This window comes from Anomaloglossus baeobatrachus, chromosome 10, assembly GCF_048569485.1.
Source record: "Anomaloglossus baeobatrachus isolate aAnoBae1 chromosome 10, aAnoBae1.hap1, whole genome shotgun sequence".
Taxonomy (NCBI): domain Eukaryota; kingdom Metazoa; phylum Chordata; class Amphibia; order Anura; family Aromobatidae; genus Anomaloglossus; species Anomaloglossus baeobatrachus.
This window is the reverse complement of record NC_134362.1, coordinates 194810647-194837018: the sequence shown is the minus strand read 5'-3', so window position 1 is coordinate 194837018 and position 26372 is coordinate 194810647. Positions and strand designations below refer to the sequence as shown.

At 50.5% G+C, this 26372-nt stretch overlaps 1 protein-coding gene across 4 annotated transcripts in view; it reads right to left on the bottom strand.

Annotated features, from left to right (window-relative positions):
- The window catches only part of LOC142254791 (DNA topoisomerase 1-like), a 291550-nt gene that overhangs the window by 48124 nt on the left and 217054 nt on the right, over positions 1–26372 (bottom strand). For all 4 annotated transcript variants that reach the window (XM_075326090.1, XM_075326089.1, XM_075326091.1 and 1 more), the window contains 2 exons: positions 11279–11401; positions 4405–4592 (listed from right to left, as the gene is read on the bottom strand). In XM_075326090.1, coding sequence (XP_075182205.1) covers positions 4405–4592; positions 11279–11401 — 311 coding nt within the window. The remainder of the gene's footprint in view (positions 1–4404; positions 4593–11278; positions 11402–26372) is intronic.

The window sequence follows — 26372 nt, the reverse complement described above, 5'->3', positions numbered from 1 at the left end:
AGTACTGAGCCCCCGAGTATGGTAGTGCCCGCTCATCACTAGTTACCAGTACTGAGCACCTGAGCATGGTAGTGCCCGCTCATCACTAGTTACGAGTACTGAGCACCCGAGCATGGTAGTGTCCACTCATCATTAGTTACCAGTACTGACCACCCGAGCATGGTAGTGCCCGCTCATCACTAGTTACCAGTACTGAGCACCCGAGCATGGTAGTGCCCACTCATCACTAGTTACGAGTACTGAGCACCCGAGCATGGTAGTGCCCGCTCATCACTAGTTACGAGTACTGAGTACCCGAGCATGGTATTGCCCGCTCATCACTAGTTACCAGTACTGAGCACCTGAGCATGGTAGTGGCCGCTCATCACTAGTTACCAGTACTGAGCACACGAGCATGGTAGTGCCCGCTCATCACTAGATACCAGTACTGAGCACCTGAGCATGGTAGTGCCCGCTCATCACTAGTTACCAGTACTGAGCACCCGAGCATGGTAGTGTCCACTCATCACTAGTTACGAGTACCGAGCACCCAAGCATGGTAGTGCCCGCTCATCACTAGTTACGAGTACCGAGCACCCGAGCATGGTAGTGCCCGCTCATCACTAGTTACCAGTACTGACCACCCGAGCATGGTAGTGCCCGCTCATCACTAGTTACGAGTACTGAGCACCCGAGCATGGTAGTGCCCACTCATCACTAGTTACCAGTACTGACCACCCGAGCATGGTAGTGTCCGTTCATCACTAGTTACGAGTACTGAGCACCCGAGCATGGTAGTGTCCGCTCATCACTAGTTACCAGTACCAAGCACCCAAGCATGGTAGAGCCCGCTCATCACTAGTTACAAGTACTGAGCACCCGAGCATGGTAGTGCTCGCTCATCACTAGTTACAAGTACTGAGCACCCGAGCATGGTAGTGCCCGCTCATCACTAGTTACCAGTACTGAGCACCCGAGCATGGTAGTGCCCGCTCATCACTAGTTACGAGTACTGAGCACCCGAGCATGGTAGTGCCCGCTCATCACTAGTTACGAGTACTGAGCACCTGAGCATGGTAGTGCCCGCTCATCACTAGTTACGAGTACTGAGCACCCGAGCATGGTAGTGTCCACTCATCACTAGTTACGAGTACTGAGCACCCGAGCATGGTAGTGCCCGCTCATCACTAGTTACGAGTACTGAGCACCCGAGCATGGTAGTGTCCACTCATCACTAGTTACGAGTACTGAGCACACGAGCATGGTAGTGCTCGCTCATCACTAGTTACGAGTACTGAGCACACGAGCATGGTAGTGTCCGCTCATCACTAGTTACGAGTACAGAGTACCCGAGCATGGTAGTGCCCGCTCATCACTAGTTACGAGTACTGAGCACCCAAGCATGGTAGTGCCCGCTCATCACTATTTACCAGTACTGAGCACCCGAGCATGGTAGTGCCCGCTCATCACTATTTACCAGTACAGAGCACCCGAGCATGGTAGTGCCCGCTCATCACTAGTTACCAGTACTGAGCTCCCGAGCATGGTAGTGCCCGCTCATCACTAGTTACCAGTACTGAGCACCCGAGCATGGTAGTGCCCGCTCATCACTAGTTACGAGTACCGAGCACCCAAGCATGGTAGTGCCCGCTCATCACTATTTACGAGTACTGAGCACCCGAGCATGGTAGTGCCCGCTCATCACTAGTTACGAGTACTGAGCACCCGAGCATGGTAGTGTCCACTCATCACTAGTTACGAGTACTGAGTACCCGAGCATGGTAGTGCCCGCTCATCACTATTTACCAGTACTGAGCACCAGAGCATGTAAGTGCCCGCTCATCACTATTTACGAGTACTGAGCACCCGAGCATGGTAGTGCCCGCTCATCACTAGTTACGAGTACTGAGCACCCGAGCATGGTAGTGTCCACTCATCACTAGTTACGAGTACTGAGTACCCGAGCATGGTAGTGCCCGCTCATCACTATTTACCAGTACTGAGCACCAGAGCATGTAAGTGCCCGCTCATCACTATTTACCAGTACAGAGCACCCGAGCATGGTAGTGCCCGCTCATCACTAGTTACCAGTACTGAGCTCCCGAGCATGGTAGTGCCCGCTCATCACTAGTTACCAGTACTGAGCACCCGAGCATGGTAGTGCCCGCTCATCACTATTTACCAGTACTGAGCACCCGAGCATGGTAGTGCCCGCTCATCACTATTTACCAGTACAGAGCACCCGAGCATGGTAGTGCCCGCTCATCACTAGTTGTTACGAGTACTGAGCACCCGAGCATGGTAGTGCCCGCTCATCACTAGTTACGAGTACTGACCACACGAGCATGGTAGTGTCCACTCATCACTAGTTACGAGTACCGAGCACCCAAGCATGGTAGTGCCCGCTCATCACTAGTTACGAGTACTGAGCACCCGAGCATGGTAGTGTCCGCTCATCACTAGTTACGAGTACAGAGCACTCGAGCATGGTAGTGCCCGCTCATCACTAGTTACGAGTACTGAGCACCCGAGCATGGTAGTGTCCGCTCATCACTAGTTACGAGTACAGAGCACTCGAGCATGGTAGTGCCCGCTCATCACTAGTTACGATTACTGAGCACCTGAGCATGGTAGTGCCCGCTCATCACTAGTTACCAGTACTGAGCACCCGAGCATGGTAGTGCCCGCTCATCACTAGTTACCAGTACTGAGCACCTGAGCATGGTAGTGCCCGCTCATCACTAGTTACCAGTACTGAGCACCCGAGCATGGTAGTGCCCACTCATCACTAGTTACGAGTACTGAGCACCTGAGCATGGTAGTGCCCGCTCATCACTAGTTACCAGTACTGAGAACCCGAGCATGGTAGTGCCCGCTCATCACTAGTTACCAGTACCAAGCACCCAAGCATGGTAGTGCCCGCTCATCACTAGTTACCAGTACCAAGCACCCAAGCATGGTAGTGCCCGCTCATCACTAGTTACGAGTACTGACCACCCGAGCATGGTAGTGTCCGCTCATCACTAGTTACGAGTACAGAGCACTCGAGCATGGTAGTGCCCGCTCATCACTAGTTACGAGTACTGAGCACCCGAGCATGGTAGTGCCCGCTCATCACTAGTTACGAGTACTGAGCACCCGAGCATGGTAGTGCCCGCTCATCACTATTTACCAGTACTGAGCACCCGAGCATGGTAGTGCCCGCTCATCACTATTTACCAGTACAGAGCACCCGAGCATGGTAGTGCCCGCTCATCACTAGTTACGAGTACTGAGCACCTGAGCATGGTAGTGCCCGCTCATCACTAGTTACGAGTACAGAGCACTCGAGCATGGTAGTGCCCGCTCATCACTAGTTACGAGTACTGAGCACCCGAGCATGGTAGTGTCCGCTCATCACTAGTTACGAGTACAGAGCACTCGAGCATGGTAGTGCCCGCTCATCACTAGTTACGATTACTGAGCACCTGAGCATGGTAGTGCCCGCTCATCACTAGTTACAAGTACAGAGCACCCGAGCATGGTAGTGCCCGCTCATCACTAGTTACCAGTACTGAGCACCCGAGCATGGTAGTGCCCGCTCATCACTAGTTACCAGTACTGAGCACCCGAGCATGGTAGTGCCCGCTCATCACTAGTTACGAGTACTGAGCACCTGAGCATGGTAGTGCCCGCTCATCACTAGTTACCAGTACTGAGCACCCGAGCATGGTAGTGCCCACTCATCACTAGTTACGAGTACTGAGCACCTGAGCATGGTAGTGCCCGCTCATCACTAGTTACCAGTACTGAGCACCCGAGCATGGTAGTGCCCGCTCATCACTAGTTACCAGTACCAAGCACCCAAGCATGGTAGTGCCCGCTCATCACTAGTTACGAGTACTGAGCACCCGAGCATGGTAGTGCCCGCTCATAACTAGTTACGAGTACTGACCACACGAGCATGGTAGTGTCCACTCATCACTAGTTACGAGTACCGAGCACCCAAGCATGGTAGTGCCCGCTCATCACTAGTTACCAGTACTGAGCACCCGAGCATGGTAGTGCCCGCTCATCACTAGTTACCAGTACTGAGCACCCGAGCATGGTAGTGCCCGCTCATCACTAGTTACGAGTACTGAGCACCTGAGCATGGTAGTGCCCGCTCATCACTAGTTACCAGTACTGAGCACCCGAGCATGGTAGTGCCCGCTCATCACTAGTTACCAGTACTGAGCACCTGAGCATGGTAGTGCCCGCTCATCACTAGTTACCAGTACTGAGCACCCGAGCATGGTAGTGCCCGCTCATCACTAGTTACTAGTACTGAGCACCCGAGCATGGTAGTGCCCGCTCATCACTAGTTACTAGTACTGAGCACCTGAGCATGGTAGTGCTCACTCATCACTATTGAGATACCAGCCTGGAAGGCTTTCTTCCACTTACTTGCTGCAGTTGATGGTCACGTCTTCTGGGAGGATCCGCTTCTTCAGCATTCCCTGCTTGGGGTGGTCGCCTCTCCCCCGGAACAATGCGGGAGGCTCAATTTTGAAGTTCCCGATCCGCTCCCGGTGGTGATCCATTACACAGAAGCCGTATTCCTCCACTAACTTCGCATTCTCTTCCTTTAGTTTCTGTCGAGTAATGAAAGAAATCAAATAAGAGAAAGATTTGTAACTTTAATATCTAAAAGATAAAAAAAAAAAAACAACCATCCGCGCGATCTGCGGCAAAACTCTGCTATAATCCATCATGGAGCCGCATAAACATCCGAACCCCGATATGTATTTATTAGTGCAATTTCTTCCTTCACAAGCGGGAAACAGACGGACGGCTGCTCGGCTGCCAGGAATACGACAGGCGACAGCAGTGCTGATATATTAGCGGATTGTTGCGGTTTGATTGTGAAACGCATCAATTAGGGAATTGCCATTATTGCCTATTTTCCTATATATCCGCTACAGGCATCCGGTGTAACATGAAACTGCCCCAATGCTAAATGTGACCTGTTCCCCAGAGTGTAACAGAATACTGTCCTCCTGCTATAGGGCAGACGGCCTTGGGGCACCTTCAGAATTGGGCATACCTCAACTTTGAGGAAAGAGGGACGTGTATTGCGGCGCACGGCAGTAAATCACATCCTTAGCTCCAGCCAGTCCTTTTTGTGCACCCACATAGAAATATTGCTCCTATTGGGGCCCATCAGTATGATACCCCCTCCACAGGACCCTTACACACATACACACACTAATATGGACACTCAGTGTGCCTAAAAGAAAAAAAAAAAAAAAGTACAAAGCCCCCAGAGCTCCCCAACCACATGCAGTGCAAAGCCCCCCACAGTGCCCCAAACACATGCAATACAAAGCCCCCCAATCACAAGAGGTTCAAAGCTCTCCCCACAGTGCCCCAAACATGCAGCAAAAAATCCCCCCTCCATAGTGCCCACAAACACGGTACAAAGCCCCATACAGGGCCCCAAACACATGCACTAAAAACCCACAGTGCCCAAAACACAAGCGGTACAATCCCCCCCAGTAGCCCAAACAAATGCGGTACAAAACACCCCCAGATACATGCGGTACAAACACCCGCCCACAGTGCGCCAAACAAATGAGATACAACCCCCTCGAGAGACAGACACACACACAAACAGTGCCCCAAACAAGGTAGAAATCCCACCATGGGTTTCTAAACACACGAGGTATAAAGCGCCCTTACAGTACTCCACACTGTGCAAAATCCCTCCCCCTCCCAAACAGTGCCGCAAACACTGTACAAAGTCCCATACAGCGCCCCAAACACACACTTAAAAAAAAAACAACAAAAAAAACGATAATGCCCCAAGAACGCATAGTAAAAACCCCCCACAGTGCCCAAAACACTGTACAAAGCTTCACACAGGGCCCCAAACATACATGGAACAAACCCACCCCTTCACAGTGCCCCAAACATGGTACAAAGCCCCCCACAGTGTCCCAAACACGGTAAAAAGCCCCACATGGGGCTCCAACCACACATGGCACAAACCCACTCTGCCACAGTGCCCCGAACACAAACATTACAAAATCCCCCACAGTGCCCCAAACACACGTTCTATAAAATCTCACACAGCTCCCCAAACATACAGGCTACAAAGCCCCCCACAACACCATAAGCACAAGGGGTATAAAGCCCCACATATTGCAGCACATACTATAAAGCCCCCCCACTGTGCCTAAACACACGCCCTGCAAAGCCCCCAAAGTGCCTCACAGTGTAATTAAAAAGCCACTATCTTACGAATTCGCAATTTACGTTCACTTGTAGCCATTATTAGAATAAGGTCTCTGGGTTAGAAGTAAATCTCTCTTTACTACTACATTATACATTGTCTCGAAGCTTCAGCAGTGTGTGGAAGCGAATTACGTCCTGTTCTACAGATCATGACAATCGGCCCCTGATAAAGGAGGAACATAATAGGGGTCAGATTATCCAAACCTCAAAAGGGCGGCACGGAGAATTTATAAACGCAGCTCTGGATGTGACTAGAGTAGAAGCTGGAACAGAACATTAATGAAGGAGCTGAGCAGTGTCTCATCTGATCCGGAGAGCGGAGAGACCCTTCCTTCATGCCGGGAGGGCAGGTCGCACATGCCAACGTCTGGAGGCACCATGCACATGCCCCATTAGAATAGAACATGTTCTCTGTACCCGACATCGGAAGGTTACCTCTGTAGCTGACCCCGTCAGCGTGCAATACGGTTTCTTCCATGCCAGATAGTGTATGCAGCTCCTATGCCTACCTATTTGCCTCCATGGTAAACAAAAAAAAAAAAAAAAGAGGGGGGCTTCAGAAACAGTCAGTATTAGGACGGGCGACGTTGCTCTTTAATACGCGCTTTTCCGTAGAAAGTTTCCTCCGCAGACATTTATCCCCATCGGAGACTCACGGACTTAAGTGACAGGTGTTACTGTTCATCAAGTTTTAGCAACGCTGGCAAGAATGTGCACAGAGGCTGCCGGTGTCTGCTCGACACAAGAGCTCGCCCATTAATCATCCAAACTGAAGCGCACAAAAATCCAGGAGCGTTAACGCTGGGAACCATTCATCTTCAGGGAGAGAAAGAAAAACACATCACAAATTAGAGCCGCACATTTCTACCAGATGCTCGGCAGCACGTGAAGGCCATTCTCCTAGAACCTGACTATATGGGAAGAAGATGGCGGCACAGCGGCACGGATGGTCGGGCTTGTCCAGGGTTTCAGAGGAACGGTTCCTTTAGCCATTTATTTACGTGGGGTTTGGAGCAGATTCTGCACCAAAAATAGCTTTTCCAGGTTTAGAGGAAGGGTTCCTTTATCCATTTTTTACAAGGATTTTGGTAGAAAATTCTGTGCCAAAAACGGCTATTCTACGGTTACAGGAAGAGCTCCTTTATCCATTCTTTATATGGATTTTGGAGCAGATCCTGTGCCAAAAACGGCTTTTCTAGGGTTAGAGGAAGGGTTCCTTGTCTATAAAATCCACATAAAAATGGGTAATGGAACAAAAAGCAGTTTTTTTGGCACAGAATCTGCTCCAAAATCCATATAAAAAATGGATAAAGATTAATAATATTATTATTATTATTATTATTAATCTTTATCCATTTTTTATATGGATTTTGGAGCAGATTCTGTGCCAAAAAACAGCTTTTCCAGGGTTAGCGGAAGGGTTATTTATTATTATTATTATTATTAATAATAAATAATAAATAATAATAATAATAATAATTAACCCTTCCTCTAACCCTGGAAAAGCTGTTTTTTTGGCACAGGATCTGCTCCGAAATCCACGTAAAAAAAATGGGTAAAGCAACCCTTCCTCTAACCCTGGAAAAGCAGTTTTTTTTGGCACAGGATCTGCTCCGAAATCCATATAAAAAAATGGATAAATATTATTATTATTATTATTATTATTAATAATAATAATAAAAAAAAAATAATTAACCCTTCCTCCAACCCTGGAAAAGCAGTTTTTTTTGGCACAGGATCTGCTCCGAAATCCACGTAAAAAAAATGGGTAAGGCAACCCTTCCTCTAACCCTGGAAAAGCAGTCCGGAGAGTTTGCGGCCATTCCAGGTGATGCCGATGTGAGACTCGCAAGTGTGACTCAGACCTTAGAGGAAGGGTTCCTTTACCCATTTTTTTATATGGATTTTTGAGCAGATCCTGTGCCAAAAAACAGCTTTTCCAGGGTTAGAGGAAGGGTTCTTTTACCCATTTTTTATATGGATTTTTGAGCAGATCCTGTGTCAAAAAACAGCTTTTCCAGGGTTAGAGGAAGGGTTCCTTTACCCATTTTTTTTATATGGATTTTTGAGCAGATCCTGTGCCAAAAAAACAGCTTTTCCAGGGTTAGAGGAAGGGTTCTTTTACCCATTTTTTTATATGGATTTTTGAGCAGATCCTGTGCCAAAAAAACAGCTTTTCCAGGGTTAGAGGAAGGGTTCCTTTACCCATTTTTTATATGGATTTTTGAGCAGATCCTGTGCCAAAAAAAACAGTTTTCCAGGGTTAGAGGAAGGGTTCCTTTACCCATTTTTTAAGTGGATTTTGGAGCAGAGCGTGTGCCAAAAACGGCTTTACCACTTTAGGCAAATAATGCACTTGGTGCTGTGGCGCGACCTAGAAGAGTTTCTGCTTGAAAAAAAAAAAAAGAAAAAAAACTTTCTGGTGTGGATTTTTCAGGATAAAAAAAAAAAAAATTCTATGCAAGAAAACACACCCCAAGTAGTTTTTCTACTTTAATTTATGTACTAAAAATTTTGTTTAAGGCCAGGTTCACATTTCCGTTAAACTGTATCAGTCACAATCCGCGGCGATGGTAAACTACGCAATCCGTTTAGCGGATTCCGTTGTGTCCCATAGACTTGTATTAGTGGCGGATTGCGACTGATGACCTTGCGTTGCATCCTTTGCGCCGCGGTCAGTCGTTTTTTGACTGACCGCCGGGTGGGAGCAACGCAGAATGTAACATTTTTCAGGCTGTCAAAATTAACGCACCGCGCAGGAATCCGTCAAGCTTGTAATGGATGTCTATGGTGCTGGATTCCGTCGTAATCCGTCTTACAACGGAATCCAGCGCTAGATTCCGTCATGCTCTACTGAGCATGCCCAACATGTTTGGCACACACACTGGGCTGTCCCAAACTCAAACGGATCACGACTGATCCGTCAAAAAACGGACGCACAGCGGATGTAACGGATCAGTTTTTTCACAGGATTCAAGTGAACGGAATCCTGTGAAAAACACATCCGTTGCGTCAGTTGACATCTAAAAAACAACTGATCCGTTGCTGACGGACTTAAAACAACGGAAATGTGAACCTAGCCTAATTTGCCACAGATTAAAAATTGCTGTCACTGTGCCTTTTTAGGCCATTTAACCACATGCAAAATTGCTTCAGTCACTCCCCTTGCAGTCGTCTGCACTAAAAACTCAGTGTGTGCACATACCCTTAGGCTGCGTGCCCACTGTCAGAGTTTGCAGCGTTTTGGATGCAGAGTGCGTCAGCTGCGTCCAAATTGCTGCATTGTACAGTACAAGCACAGTGGATGGAAATTATAGAAATCTCATGCCCACTGTGCTTCATTTTCCCACAGCGGAAATAGACCTGCTTCCCGAGCCACAGCATGTCAATTCTTTGCTGTGGAGGCGTGAGTGTTCTGCGTAGGGAGAACAGCGAGAGACTGCAGCGGCCCAAACCCTGATCGTGGGCAGCTGCGGTCTAGGACCCTGCAGGTCAGGACCCGCCGACGCATCCAGGATGCAGTGGGCCCTGATCGTCTACACAGACAGCTGTGGTCTCCTGCGGAAGAAACACGCGGCCCTGCAGGTCAGGACTGGCCGATGCATCCAGGACGCAGCAGGTCCTGATTGTGTGCACATGCAGCTGGGGTCTCCTGCGGAAGAGACTCGCGGCCCTGCAGGTCAGGACTTGCCGATGCATCCAGGACACAGCGGGTCCTGATCGTGGGCACGGGACAGCTGTGGTCTCCTGCGGAAGAGACTCGCGTCCCTGCAGGTCAGGACCCACCGACGCATCCAAGACACAGCGGGTCCTGATCATGGGCTTGGAGAGCTGTGGTCTCCTGCGGAAGAGACTCGCGTCCCCGCAGGTCAGGACCCACCGACGCATCCAAGACACAGCGGGTCCTGATCATGGGCATGGACAGCTGTGGTCTCCTGCGGAAGAGACTCGCGTCCCCGCAGGTCAGGACCTGCCGACGCATCCAGGACACAGCGGGTCCTGATCATGGGCATGGACAGCTGTGGTCTCCTGCAGAAGGGACTCCCGACCCCACATCAGGACCCGCCGCGTCCAGGATCGTGCGCACATATCCTTAGGCTTCAGACAAAAGCCTATAGTGCAGGGGGGGGTGTTAGGCGGGAATATGATAGTTCTAAAGCGCTCTTAGGCACACAGTTTTTGTAGACGAAATGGAGCGTAAACTCTATAAATCCTCTCCCAAATCTTCTCAAAATTCTCCAAAATATGGAGAACATGCTCAGTCTCTTGTCGAAAAAGCTCAGGATTCTGTGCACACAACTTTAAAACACACAGTGGCCTGGAGTTTTTAAGAAATGACGTCTACTTTGTAAGAACTTTCAGGCCCTGTGCACACAATGCAGTTTTTGCTGCATTTTTGGGTTCAGTTTGTTGCCCTAAACTGCACGTCTTCTCCTCTTCCAGCAAAGTCTATGAGAATTCAGAAAGGCCTGTGCGCACCTTTTTTTCCTGCAGTTTTGGGTGCAGAAAAAGGCAGCATCATGTCACTTTTTTTGTGTTCTTCCATGGAATTCGTGAAAAAACGCATGGGGAAAAAAAACGCACCAAAACGCTGCCAAAACACATGCGTTTTTTATGCCTTTTTCGGTCAGAGGGTGCGTTTTTTGCTGTAAGAAAAACAAAAAAAAATAAAAAATAAAAAGCTACATGGGAATATGTTGCACAATACGTTTACAATAAAGTTTTAAAATGTTGCAAAATGTGCACAAAAAAACAAAAAAAATACATTTTGTACTCCACTTTGATACTGGAGTACCACTGTAAAAAATTTTCAAAAATAAAAAAAAAAAAAAAAAATAAAATAAGCTAAAAATATCTGGATAAAATGCAATCCAAGCCAAGCGTTCTTGAGGAAACCCCAGGAATAAGGAGGAGGGTAAAGATACTTACAAGCCCTTGAACTTTTCATAGTATAAAAGGTTATGGATAAAGATTACAGTCATTTTCTCAGTAGCTGTTTATACAGTAAAATAATTTAATTTTTTTTTTTTTTTTTTTTTTTTACCAGTTTTTCTTCCTTGGTGCGATTTTTCCTTTCTTCCGTTTTTACTTTGTGGTAATTATAGATTTCTGTAAAATCGCACTTTGCCAGATCTGTAATCACCATCCGCTCCTCCAGAGTCATTTCCTAGAAGAAATAACATACAATTATCTGGAGGAACCGATTAGGTTTAAGACTAAAAACTCCCCTAAGATCCCAAGAGAAGTCTTATAAAAATATAAAATAAAATAAAATGCACAACATTGAAATTGTTAACACCAAGAAGGCAAAAAAATCAGTTCTGGAAATCACAGGATGGATAGAAATTCCGGTATGATCTGGAAATGGCAAAATGGAAACAAAAAATTTCAAAAACTATCCAGTATGGCGTATGAGCCACTTGCAGCCTTGGATGCCATCACTGAGATTATTAATGGAAGTCTTGAGGAAGTTTCTGCAGCTGAATGCATTTGGGCAAATCATCAAGATCCTCTGCTGGCCGAGGAGGTTTATAAATCAATGACATCCCAGATGTTTACAATGGAGGAGAGTCCGGAGACGCCACAGCCATGGGAGGCGAGTCCGGAGACGCCGCAGCCATGGGAGGCGAGTCCGGAGACGCCGCAGCCATGGGAGGCGAGTCCGGAGACGCCGCAGCCATGGGAGGCGAGTCCGGAGACGCCGCAGCCATGGGAGGCGAGTCCGGAGACGCCGCAGCCATGGGAGGCGGGTCCGGAGACGCCGCAGCCATGGGAGGCGGGTCCGGAGACGCCGCAGCCATGGGAGGCGGGTCCGGAGACGCCGCAGCCATGGGAGGCGGGTCCGGAGACGCCGCAGCCATGGGAGGCGGGTCCGGAGACGCCGCAGCCATGGGAGGCGGGTCCGGAGACGCCGCAGCCATGGGAGGCGGGTCCGGAGACGCCGCCGCCATGGGAGGCGGGTCCGGAGACGCCGCCGCCATGGGAGGAGGGTCCGGAGACGCCGCCGCCATGGGAGGAGGGTCCGGAGACGCCGCCGCCATGGGAGGAGGGTCCGGAGACGCCGCCGCCATGGGAGGAGGGTCCGGAGACGCCGCAGCCATGGGAGGAGGGTCCGGAGACGCCGCAGCCATGGGAGGAGGGTCCGGAGACGCCGCAGCCATGGGAGGAGGGTCCGGAGACGCCGCAGCCATGGGAGGAGGGTCCGGAGACGCCGCAGCCATGGGAGGAGGGTCCGGAGACGCCGCAGCCATGGGAGGAGGGTCCGGAGACGCCGCAGCCATGGGAGGAGGGTCCGGAGACGCCGCAGCCATGGGAGGAGGGTCCGGAGACGCCGCAGCCATGGGAGGAGGGTCCGGAGACGCCGCAGCCATGGGAGGAGGGTCCGGAGACGCCGCAGCCATGGGAGGAGGGTCCGGAGACGCCGCAGCCATGGGAGGAGGGTCCGGAGACGCCGCAGCCATGGGAGGAGGGTCCGGAGACGCCGCAGCCATGGGAGGAGGGTCCGGAGACGCCGCAGCCATGGGAGGAGGGTCCGGAGACGCCGCAGCCATGGGAGGAGGGTCCGGAGACGCCGCAGCCATGGGAGGAGGGTCCGGAGACGCCGCAGCCATGGGAGGCGAGTCCGGAGACGCCGCAGCCATGGGAGGCGAGTCCGGAGACGCCGCAGCCATGGGAGGCGAGTCCGGAGGCGCCGCAGCCATGGGAGGCGAGTCCGGAGACGCCGCAGCCATGGGAGGCGAGTCCGGAGACGCCGCAGCCATGGGAGGCGAGTCCGGAGACGCCGCAGCCATGGGAGGCGAGTCCGGAGACGCCGCAGCCATGGGAGGCGAGTCCGGAGACGCCGCAGCCATGGGAGGCGAGTCCGGAGACGCCGCAGCCATGGGAGGCGAGTCCGGAGACGCCGCAGCCATGGGAGGCGAGTCCGGAGACGCCGCAGCCATGGGAGGCGAGTCCGGAGACGCCGCAGCCATGGGAGGCGAGTCCGGAGACGCCGCAGCCATGGGAGGAGAGTCCGGAGACGCCGCAGCCATGGGAGGCGAGTCCGGAGACGCCGCAGCCATGGGAGGCGAGTCCGGAGACGCCGCAGCCATGGGAGGCGAGTCCGGAGACGCCGCAGCCATGGGAGGCGAGTCCGGAGACGCCGCAGCCATGGGAGGCGAGTCCGGAGACGCCGCAGCCATGGGAGGCGAGTCCGGAGACGCCGCAGCCATGGGAGGCGAGTCCGGAGACGCCGCAGCCATGGGAGGCGAGTCCGGAGACGCCGCAGCCATGGGAGGCGAGTCCGGAGACGCCGCAGCCATGGGAGGCGAGTCCGGAGACGCCGCAGCCATGGGAGGCGAGTCCGGAGACGCCGCAGCCATGGGAGGCGAGTCCGGAGACGCCGCAGCCATGGGAGGCGAGTCCGGAGACGCCGCAGCCATGGGAGGAGAGTCCGGAGACGCCGCAGCCATGGGAGGAGAGTCCGGAGACGCCGCAGCCATGGGAGGCAAGGCCAGCAAAGCCGCAGCCATGGGAGGCAAGGACGGAGACGCCGCAGCTATGGGAGGCAAGTCCGGAGATGCCGCAGCCATGGGAGGCAAGTCCGGAGACGCCGCAGCCATGGGAGGCAAGGCCGGAGACGCCGCAGCCATGGGAGGCAAGGCCGGAGACGCCGCAGCCATGGGAGGCAAGTCCGGAGACGCCGCAGCCATGGGAGGCAAGGCCGCCGGCGCCGCAGCCATTGTACCCAATTTAGGCCTTGCAGGCTGCTCACAGTAGGATGAGCAACATGTGTCCTGGCATGGTCGTATTGAAAATCGGTGGCTCCTGCGACACTTTGGAGACACTTAATAAATACCCAAAAAGTAGCACTTAAGAATTTTACTCAATTCCACCCCCCACCACCAGGACTCTTTTGGAAGAAAGATCAACTACTTGTCTGTACAACAAACCTCAATATTTCACCGCTATGCCCCCTCCTTGACGCCGATGAAGTCATGTGTGTGGCAGCTGAAGAAAAATCCACTTGCTACATTCATGTGTCGACTGCTCCATTAATTCGCCTCGCACTCTTTTCCATTTCTTAATCAATTGGCCCTAACAATAGTCATTGGCTCTGAATTATAATCTCATTATGGCCAAGCCAAGAGGAATAATGTGAAATAAATGGAATTGTGCACCCTTTAAAACCTTCATAGGAGGACAGGACCTTTGACTGAGCGGGTCTGATCTCCGCTTATGATTTTTAATTGTTCCGATTTTCTCGGGCTCTTGGATTTTCGCAGTTTTTTTCTTCCTCGCCAGTCGTCTGTTAATTTCCTTTGTCAATACCAATTAATGCCAATTTATCACATCCAAGCGCTTTGCATGGAGTCATAATTTAGGCATAACTAGGAAGATGCAGACATTTATTAGCAATTCTGAACTTTATTGTTTTTATGACTTTTTAAAGTCGTGACTGATCCTATTAGAGTTGCTTTTTTGCACACCACTGCTGCATAAGTAGGCGATTCAATTAGATCGGGGTCGAACTGCAATACCAGACATGTCCGACAGATCGGAGTGGTGCTTTTTCTGGGAAGATTCAACCAAAAAAAACCCTCTTTCAAATACTGGACAGGTATTTTTAAAGAATTTCCCTATTAATACCTCTGTTTGTTGCATTCACTGTAGGGATAGCTGCTGGAGGAGGGATAGCTTTGGATTATAGGCATATAGGCAGGGATTAGAGCCTTACATTCCTTAGTGCTGCAACCTAAAATTAGGGCTAGATCTAGTCTATTTCCTTTTAATACCTCTGTTTTCTGCATTCATTGTAAGGTTAGCTGCTGGAGGAGGGATAGCTGTGGATTATAGGCAAATAAGCAGGGATTAGAGATTTACAGTCCTTAGTGCTGCACCCTAAAATTAGGGCTAGACCTAGTCTATTTCCTATTAATACCTCTGTTTTCTGCATTCATTGTAGGGTTAGCTGCTGGAGGAGGGATAGCTGTGGATTATAGGCATATAGGCAGGGATTAGAGCCTTACAGTCCTTGCTGCTGCAACCTAAAACCAAACATCCCTTGTCAGGGCTACATCTATTCTGTTTCCTATTAATACAGTTAGGTCCAGAAATATTTGGACAGTGACACAAGTTTTGTTATTTTAGCTGTTTACAAAAACATGTTCAGAAATACAATTCTATATATATATAATATGGGCTGAAAGTGCACACTCCCAGCTGCAATATGAGAGTTTTCACATCCAAATCGAAGAAAGGGTTTAGGAATCATAGCTCTGTAATGCATAGCCTCCTCTTTTTCAAGGGACCAAAAGTAATTGGACAAGGGACTCTAAGGGCTGCAATTAACTCTGAAGGCGTCTCCCTCGTTAACCTGTAATCAATGAAGTAGTTAAAAGGTCTGGGGTTGATTACAGGTGTGTGGTTTTGCATTTGGAAGCTGTTGCTGTGACCAGACAACATGCGGTCTAAGGAACTCTCAATTGAGGTGAAGCAGAACATCCTGAGGCTGAAAAAAAAGAAAAAATCCATCAGAGAGATAGCAGACATGCTTGGAGTAGCAAAATCAACAGTCGGGTACATTCTGAGAAAAAAGGAATTGACTGGTGAGCTTGGGAACTCAAAAAGGCCTGGGCGTCCACGGATGACAACAGTGGTGGATGATCGCCGCATACTTTCTTTGGTGAAGAAGAACCCGTTCACAACATCAACTGAAGTCCAGAACACTCTCAGTGAAGTAGGTGTATCTGTATCTAAGTCAACAGTAAAGAGAAGACTCCATGAAAGTAAATACAAAGGGTTCACATCTAGATGCAAACCATTCATCAATTCCAAAAATAGACAGGCCAGAGTTACATTTGCTGAAAAACACCTCATGAAGCCAGCTCAGTTCTGGAAAAGTATTCTATGGACAGATGAGACAAAGATCAACCTGTACCAGAATGATGGGAAGAAAAAAGTTTGGAGAAGAAAGGGAACGGCACATGATCCAAGGCACACCACATCCTCTGTAAAACATGGTGGAGGCAACGTGATGGCATGGGCATGCATGGCTTTCAATGGCACTGGGTCACTTGTGTTTATTGATGACGTAACAGCTGACAAGAGTAGCCGGATGAATTCTGAAGTGTACCGGGATATACTTTCAGCCCAGATTCAGCCAAATGCCGCAAAGTTGATCGGACGGCGCTTCATAGTACAGATGGACAATGACCCAAAGCATACAGCCAAAGCTACCCAGGAGTTCATGAGTGCAAAAAAGTGGAACATTCTGCAATGGCCAAGTCAATCACCAGATCTTAACCCAATTGAGCATGCATTTCACTTGCTCAAATCCAGACTTAAGACGGAAAGACCCACAAACAAGCAAGACCTGAAGGCTGCGGCTGTAAAAGCCTGGAAAAGCATTAAGAAGGAGGAAACCCAGCGTTTGGTGATGTCCATGGGTTCCAGACTTAAGGCAGTGATTGCCTCCAAAGGATTCGCAACAAAATATTGAAAATAAAAATATTTTGTTTGGGTTTGGTTTATTTGTCCAATTACTTTTGACCTCCTAAAATGTGGAGTGTTTGTAAAGAAATGTGACAATTCCTACAATTTCTATCAGATATTTTTGTTCAAACCTTCAAATTAAACGTTACAATCTGCACTTGAATTCTGTTGTAGAGGTTTCATTTCAAATCCAATGTGGTGGCATGCAGAGCCCAACTCGCCAAAATTGTGTCACTGTCCAAATATTTCTAGAGCTAAACTGTATATCTCTATTTTCTACATTCACTGTAGGGATAGCTGCTGGAGGGATAGCTTTGGATTATAGGCAAATAAGCAGGGATTAGAGCCTTACAGTGCTTGCTGCTGCAACCTAAAACCAAACATTCCTTTATCAGGGCTACATCTATTCTATTCCCAATTAATACTGCTGTTAGCTGCATTCACTGTAGGGATAGCTGCTAGAGGAGGGATAACTTTGGATTATAGCCATATAGGCAGGGATTAGAGTCTTACAGAACTTGTTGCTACATCCTAAAGTTAGGGCTAGATTTATTTTATTTCCTATTAATACAGCTGTTGGCTGCATTCACTGTAGGTTTAGCTGCTGGAAGAGGGATAGCTTTGGATTATATACATAGGAGGTAAGGATTACAGCCTTACAGTCCTTGCTGCTGTACCCTAAAACTAAAAGTCCCTTGTCAGGGATCCATTCTATTCCCTAATAATACAGGAAAATATAATCTACCTAATTTAATACGCACAAGGGGTGTGGTAAGGGATGGGGAAGTGTACATCCCACTGATTCGATGCATGCAGAGACAGAGACCATGCGCCAAGGCAAACTAGGCTTGATTTGGGACCACAAAAATCATCATCTAGACCTAGCTTCTTGTCCCATTTTGGAGGGGGGCGCAGGACACCAATCTTGAAGCCAGAAAAATGCTTCCAGTATGTTTACCAGCACCACCCTATCTTCCAATTGGTCCAGTCTCACTAGCCAAGAGTCTTGACCATATAATACTCACCCTGATTACCATTTCTCCCACCATGGCAGAGTCCCAGGAGACAAGTGATCCCATACTCTAACACTCTGAGCAGCTCTTTACACTCCCATTTATTGATTCTGGCCTCTCACCCTGCACGGTTTAAGAGGGACACGAGGAGATCATGTGTAGTGATGCCCAAATATTTGAGCAGTCACTATCAGAAGAAGATGAGGGTGGGGGAATGGTAATTATTGTCTCGATGTAGATGATTATGAGACATCAAGTGATGTTAAGTCAACAAGTCAGGAGGACCAGAGTGTGGAAACGGAAGACGAGGTGGCGGACGATGAAGTTACTGACCCAACCTGGGAAGGTGCCATGCGGAGCACAGACAGGAGCTCAGAGGGGGAAGTAGCCGCAGCACTACAACAGGCAATATGAGGCACTGGGGTGACCAGAGGGAGAAGGATGGTAACTGTTCCCCATAGCATTAATTTGCGGCAAGTTCCCACGCCAAGGGGTACCTGTTTCTCAGTCTAGCGCTTATTTTCAAGAAAGTACAGATGAAAAAAGAAAGGTAATTTGTAACCTGTTCAATAAATGGAAACCTAAAAAGCTCCGAGTGTCCATGTGAGGGATCACTTTTCTCCTGAGCCTCGGCATGGTGGGGAGGGAGGAGAATCAGGGTGAGGATTATGTGGTCCAGACTCTTGACTAGTGAGACTGGACAGTATGGAAAACAGGGTGGTGCTGGTAAACATACTGGAAGCATGATCTGCCATCCAACCGACTACCTGTTCGTGCTGTTTTGGCTTCAAGAGTGGTGTGCCGTGCCCCTATGAAAAGTGGGACAGTAAGGTAGGTCTTCTGGACAAGTGTGTTTCTTGTGCTCCCGCATCAGGTAGAGTTACCTGGCCGTCGGCCTCGACTTCTGCCTGCACCATCAGCAGCACTCCTTGTACATTTTAATTTTGGGAGATACCTTATATGCCTGCAAACTTCCAGGTATTAGTATGGGAAAAGAAAATATGTAGCACTGAAAAGGACTTCTGTATTTAGGTTGCAATAGTATACCTATAGAAGGACTGCAAGGCAATAATCTCTGCCTATATGCCTCTAATCCAAAAGCTATCCCTCCTCCACCAGCTATCCCTGCACTGAATGCAGGTAACAGCAGTTTCACTAGTGAAATGACAGTATGACTGTCGCGGGCGGGGAGGAGGCCGCTGCGCTCTCGCTAACGCTCGGGTCCAGCGCTGCTGCTGCTCGGTGGCCCGGACCGGGGACTCGAGCGGCGCTCCTCGCCCGTGAGTGAAAAGGGGATAGTTTTTGGGGTTTGGGTAGTCTGTCCGTGACGCCACCCACGGTTTGTGGTGAGGTTGGGACACCACCGCTGCTCTGGACGGGGATCCCGGGAGTGATGACAGGGAGCAGCCGAGATGTTTCTCTCCCCTCCGTGGGTAGGGGATTTTGGTGGTCCCGGGGCCAGGTGAGGGTGACTGGAACGTGGATGGCGGGGTTTGGGTGAGGTGCAGGGTCGCGGGGGCAGCGTGGTGCCAGACGGCACGGTGGTACTCACTCAGCCAATAACGTATACGGAGTCTCTGGTAAAACAAACGGCTGGATGGACGGGTCCCGCAGCCAGCCGCGGTGGTCACTCCCGGTAGGTTGGCGGTGACTGCCTTTCCCTGCACCTGTAGTGTGTTTTCGGCCCCGATGGCTTCCCACCGGTAACCCGCTCCCCAACGTGGATAGATGCCGAGGGAGCCCCTTTTGCCTGCAGGCTCTGGCCCTGGGAACTGTAGCCTTGGCGGTGACTGTATTTCCCTTCACGGTTGAGCGGTTGCCTTCAATCAGGTCTTAGCGACTGGAACCTCCGGGGTTTCCCAGCAGCAAACATATTTGACCGGTTTTAACGGCGACTCCAAGCCTGGTCGGGGTCCGCAGGCCCTGCCGGATGGTGGTGGCTTCTCTTCGCTCCCCGGTTCGGTACCGGCGGGCCACCGCCCGTCCTCGGTCCTACGGTTCCGTGTCGATCGGCCCCTCCTGCAGACGGTCACCACCATCTGCCAACCTTTCTGTATGTGCCCGGGCCACGTACCCGGACACGGTCAGTCTGCTCCTCTCCTACCACTTAAGGTACCGTCACACATAACGAGATCGCTAGCGAGATCGCAGCTGAGTCACGGTTTCCGTGACGCAGTAGCGATCCAGTTAGCAATCTCGTTATGTGTGAGACCTACCAGCGATCAGGCCCCTGCTGTGAGGACGCCGGTCGTTGCAGAATGGTCCAGGCCATTTTCTTCAAAGGCGACGTCCTGCTGGGCAGGACACATCGCTGTGTGTGACACTGTGTGACAGGGTCACAGTGACTGCTGAGATCGTTATACAGGTCGCTACTGCCACCTGTATTGTTCCTGCATCGGTGTAAAGTAAGATCTGACTGTGACATCTCACCTGCGACCTCCCAGCGACTTACCTGCGATCCCCATCAGGTCACATCGTTTTCGGGATCGCTGGTAAGTCGTTGTGTGTGACTGGGCCTTTACTCCTTCCACTTCTCTCCCTAACTACACTCTAGCTCTGCCCGAGCTTAACTGACTTCCTTTCCCGCCTCCAGGACTGTGAACTCCTCGGTGGGTGGGGCCAACCGCCTGGCTCCACCCCACCTGGTGTGGACATCAGCCCCTGAAGAGAGGAAACAAGGATTTGTGTGTGACTTATGTGCCTAACCGGGGTGTGGGGTGTGTTGTTGCAGTACCTGTGACGTCCTGGCTTGTCCAGGGCGCCACATGAGCATCCCGATGCTCGATCGAGTAAGGAGTGTACCTGATCATCACGATGCTCGAGCGAGTAATGAGCATGTGACGTCCCTGGACTATCGGGTAATCACAGGGTATTGCACAATCTGCCCTCCCATGTAGTATCCAACTCCTTCTTGGTTCTGGGTCCCTAACTATATGGTGTTGCCTGCATCAGCTAATCAAATCCTAGATACACTCTGCACCACACCCACCAAACACCAGTGGACGGCTTGAGTGGAATAGAGTCGCCCACCTGGGGGGGTTGGAGAGGAGAAGTCAGGAGTGTCTAGAGGAGAGAGTCGGGTCGGAGAAGTGAAAGTGAGACGAGGTCAGGAGCAGGGCTCCTGGGAAGCAATCTAGGTGGTAGACGGTGGTCTGGACCTAGAGGAGCTGGATCCCCGGTCACAGGGGATCATGGCAAGGGGCACGGATCTGTTGAGGACAGCCGGCGGCCTTGCACCATCACCGGGCTGGGACCAAGGCACGACGGGGTACGTGGACCCTAGGTCAGGGAGTAGCGTCAGGCAACCCGATAATTTACCCGAGGAGAACGGAATCTTCAAGAGCCATTCCCACCCGCTCCAAAATTGGGACATTAGCGCAATGAGGGGGATAGGACTTTCCAATTCAAAACGGTCCAGAAAATCCCAAGCGTGAAACCTGAGAGCAAGCTCCCACACTTAGCCATAGTGGGGAGCGGGACCCGGCAAGTTTCACACTACCGGGACCACCAAAGAAGTAAACTTAGTGCCAGGAGGCAGGTCACAGATCACCAAGTAGCACCATCGGGGACGGGACCCGAACTAAGCTCCCTTCAGTGGCAGCGGTGTCCAGAGACTTGTTTGACCAGTTGTCGGTGTCAGCTTAATGGACTGAGTGAGTACCACAGTGACCCCTTGCATCCAACGGCACTCGGCACTCCCCTACCAACACCGAGCCCCGGGGTATTCTCCCCCTACCCGTGGAGGGTCAACACCTGGCTGCCCAATTCCATAATCCCCGGGTACTTGCAACTGCAGCGGTGGTACTTTTAATTACCACATACCACGGGTGGCGTCACGAACTCGCTAAATTCCCTTGTAAATACCCCCCTTCATTTCAGTGGCCGCATGACCCATTGAGTAACGAGTGTACCCGAGCATCCCGATGCTCCATCGAGTAACGAGCTCACCCGAGCATCCCGATGCTCCATCGAGTAACGAGCTCACCCGAGCATCCCGATGCTCCATCGAGTAACAAGCTCACCTGAGCATCCCCGGTGCTCCATCGAGTAAGGAGCTCACCTGAGCATCCCGGTGCTCCATCGAGTATTGAGCTCACCTGAGCATCCCGGTGCTCCATCAAGTAATGAGCGTACCTGAGCATCCCGGTGCTCCATCGAGTAACAAGCGTACCCGAGCATCCCGATGCTCCATCGAGTAACGAGCGTACCTGAGCATCCCGGTGCTCCATCGAGTAATGAGCTCACGAGTAATCAGCTCACCTGAGCATCCCAATGCTCCATCGAGTAACGAGCTCACCCGAGCATCCCGATGCTCCATCGAGTAACGAGCGTCCCTGAGCATCCCGGTGCTACATCGAGTAATGAGCTCACCTGAGCATCCCGAAGTTCCATCGAGTAACGAGCGTACCCGAGCATCCCGATGCTCCATCGAGTAACGAACGTACCTGAGCATCCCGAAGTTCCATCGAGTAACGAGCATACCCGAGCATCCCGATGCTCCATCGAGTAACGAGCGTACCCGAGCATCCCGATGCTCCATCGAGTAACGAGCGTACCCGAGCATCCCGATGCTCCATCGAGTAACGAGCGTACCCGAGCATCCCGAAGCTCCATCGAGTAACGAGCGTACCCGAGCATCCCGAAGCTCCATCGAGTAATGAGCTCACGAGTAATGAGCTCACCTGAGCATCCCGATGCTCCATCGAGTAACGAGCTCACCCGAGCATCCCGATGCTCCATCGAGTAACAAGCTCACCTGAGCATCCCGGTGCTCCATCGAGTAATGAGCTCACCTGAGCATCCCGGTGCTCCATCGAGTAAAGAGCTCACCTGAGCATCCCGGTGCTCCATCAAGTAATGAGCGTACCTGAGCATCCCGGTGCTCCATCGAGTAACGAACGTACCTGAGCATCCCGAAGTTCCATCGAGTAACGAGCGTACCTAAGCATCCCTTTGCGCGATCCTTTTTTTTTTTTTTTTTTTTTTAAAAAGCAAAAATAAAATGCTCCAAAAACACTTGACATCCTTCGGACCCTCGCCATTACTGGTCAGTTTGCACCACCATTACCGTCCACTAGAAGACGCTCTTGGCAATGACTTCCTTCCTCGCTCTTGTAGGGCATCCTGAAGTCTCAAAAAATATGGAAAGCAGTGAAAATTAACAAAACCCCAAGAAGCAAGAAACATGGGGAGAATTTGTGTTGTACAGGTAGATTTTAATGTATTCCGAAAGGCTTTACTGAGGGGAACAAGCTGTGATAAGAGGATTGCGCTGCGCACGGACCGCATGTTCTCCGCCACGTCCGTCCATAACGATTTAGCTGCCTTTAATCTTTAAAAAGGCTTTTGCTTTTTTAGAAATCCCGCTGTTTAAACAATCGCTCTTCAGTGGTCTTTAAACAGGTTGACCTATAAATATGTGAATCGGTGTGGCCGGCGCCCGTGCTGCGCTGTAAAGAAGGTTTAGGTAGGGATTAAGTGATCAGAAGGGGCCCTGACAATACCTGGAGACAACACTTAACTCCATAGGGTAAATCTTGTAAAGCCGTGAGTGCGCGCGGGACACAACCATCCATGAAGGACCTTCAGTTGTGAGAAAGTTGTGGAGAAAACTTTCAAGACGATATTTGTCACGTCTCCGTTATAGAGCAAGAGGAGCGGAGCAGATTGATATATCACTTTGTAGGAAAAGATTCAGGAGGACTTGGGTTTTATTCGTTTAAACTTATGCTCATTGTCAGTTTAAGAATCCGGTGGGCGGGTGTAATACACTGGGTGACTCCGCCCTCTGGACTATAAGCTTAAAGAATACATGTATGCTAATTTCTAATCCCCACAAAACTTTTTTCAGTCTGTTCAGCTCCTCTTGACCTCAGTGTGTTCGAACGCAAGGTAGAGCGTGAGGAAGAGAATTGGGCACCTCTCTAAGCTCCGGCTCTCATGCCAGGAGCCAGCGTCAAGGCGTATCTCTTATTGCTGGGTCCCTACTCTCAGTACGGCTGTCTCCCGCCTCTGCTCTGAAATCTTCCTCATCTGGTTTGTTGGCTTGTTCTTCCAAAAGCTCTTGGGTACAATATACTGGGCCGGTCTCCTTCGATTTCCCTTATCGGCTGGGTTTCTATACAATGGTCAGTTGCAGAGGTAATCTCTCCCTTATGTCACTCCTGTTTATCTTTTTTCGGTCCAGTCTTCTGGCATTTCAGTGAGGTTTACTCTCTCTCCATAGTCTTCACCATATCCTCACCTAGCAGACCTCTGCTCCTCTCTAACCTCCATCTACAGATCTCATACTAGCAGCCAGCGTCAAGGCGTATCTCTCATTGCTGGGTCCGTACTCGCAATACGGTAGTCTCCCACCCCTGCTCTGTAATCTTCCTTATCTGGCTTTGTTGGCTTGTACTAGCCCTCCTAGCCCATCTACTCACTTGGGTACGATCTATTGGGCCAGTCGCCTTCGAGTTCCCTTATTGGCTGGGCTTCTATACCAGGGTCAGTCACAGAGGTAATCTCCCCTATGTCATTCCTGTTTACCTTCCTTCGGTCCAGTCTTCTGGCTTTTCAGTGAGGTCTACCATCTCTCTATAGTCTTCACCATATCCTCACCCAGGAGACCTCTGCACCTCTCTAACCTCCATCTCCGGCTCTTCTATTAGCAGCCAGCGTCAAGGCGTATCTTATTGCTGGGTCCAGTGGCGTAGCTACCACGGTCGTGATCGCGACCGGGCCCGGGAGGCCAGGGGCCCGGCGGCCGCCAGGCAGATCAGCAGCCAGCTCCTGTCAGTGTGAGAGGAGCCGCGCTGATCTGTCACAGACCACGCGGCCTCTACTTGACCCGCTGCCGCCGCTGACACCGGGCCCCCCTGCCCCCTGGTGTCAGCGGCTGCGGCGTCTCCCCCGTCACCGCGCACAGTAATGATGAAGCCGGCCGCGCTATGCATCACCATTCTTCCCCTGTGCGGTGACGTCACTCCCGAGCGACTGCTGTGCTGAGTGCACAGAGTGCAGGACGGGAGGATGCCGACCGCAGCACCGGGAGAACGAGCAGCGGGGAGGACAGCAGCGGTGGAAGGAAGAGATAAGGTGAGAATTTTTTTTTTCTTTTTCTAATATAAGTGAGTAAACGGTGGCCAGAGGCTTGGGAAGGCAGTTCTGGGGAAGCTGCATTATTATACATGGAGGCCTGGAGAGGCTGCTTTATACATGGAGGTCTGAGGAGGCTGCATTATATATGGAGGCCTGGAGAGGCTGCTTTCTACATGGAGGTCTGAGGATGTTGCTTTATACATGGAGGTCTGGGGAGGCTGATTATACATGGACGTCTGGGGAGGCTGCATTATTATACATGGAGGTCTGGGGAGGCTGCATTATTATACATGGAGGTCTGGGGAGGCAGCATTATTATACATGGAGGTCTGGGGAGGCTGCATTATTATACATGGAGGTCTGGGGAGGCTGCATTATTATACATGGAGGTCTGGGGAGGCTGCATTATTATACATGGAGGTCTGGGGAGGCTGCATTATTATACATGGAGGTCTGGGGAGGCTGCATTATTATACATGGAGGTCTGGGGAGGCTGCATTATTATACATGGAGGTCTGGGGAGGCTGCATTATTATACATGGAGGTCTGTGGAGGCTGCATTATTATACATGGAGGCCTGGAGAGGCTGCATTATACAGGGAGGCCTGGACAGGCTGCATTATACAGGGAGGCCTGGAGATACTGCATTATACATGGAGGCCTGGAGATACTGCATTATACGTGGAGGCCTGGAGATACTGCATTATACATGGAGGCCAGAGGAGGCTGGGTGCATTGTTATACATGGAGGCCTGGAGAGGCTGGCTCATACATTATACATGGGGGCCTGAGGAGGCTGACTGCATTATTATACATGGAGGCCTGGAGAGGCTGGCTGCATTATTATATATGGAGGTCTGGGGGGCTGCATAATACAAAATGAAGGACACCTTATAAATGGAATATGGGGCTGCATAATGCAATATGAAATTTTATGGGGTTGCGTTATAATACATATAGGATTATGGGGGCTACATCATAATATATGGAGGACTATGGAGGCTACCTTATACATGGACTATGGGGGTGCATTATAAAACATTGGGGACTATGTGGTGCAGTATAATATATGGAGAACTATGGGGTGAATTATACTACGTAGAGAACTATGAGAAATTCATGATAATAATTAAAGGGCTACTTTATACATGGAGGATTATGGGGGTGCATTATAATATATGGAGGACTATGTGGTGCAGTATTATATATTGAGTACTATGGGGTGAATTATAATACATGGAGGACTATGGAAGGGTATTATAATATATGAAGGGTTATGTGGGACCCTTCATACTATTTGGAAGGCTGCTATGTGGGTGCCATTATTGTATTTGGAGAACTATATACAAGGGGGGACAAAGATACAAGCAGGGGATGGGAACGTTTTGTGCTGAGGGAAAAAGGCTCTTTTCCCTCAGCACCCAGCTTTCCCATGCTCTGCTGTACATTTCTCAGCACCCAGCTTTCCCATGCTCTGCTATACATCTTCTCAGCACCCAGCTTTCCCATGCTCTGCTATACATCTTTCCCTCAGCACCCAGCTTTCCCATGCTCTGCTATACATCATTT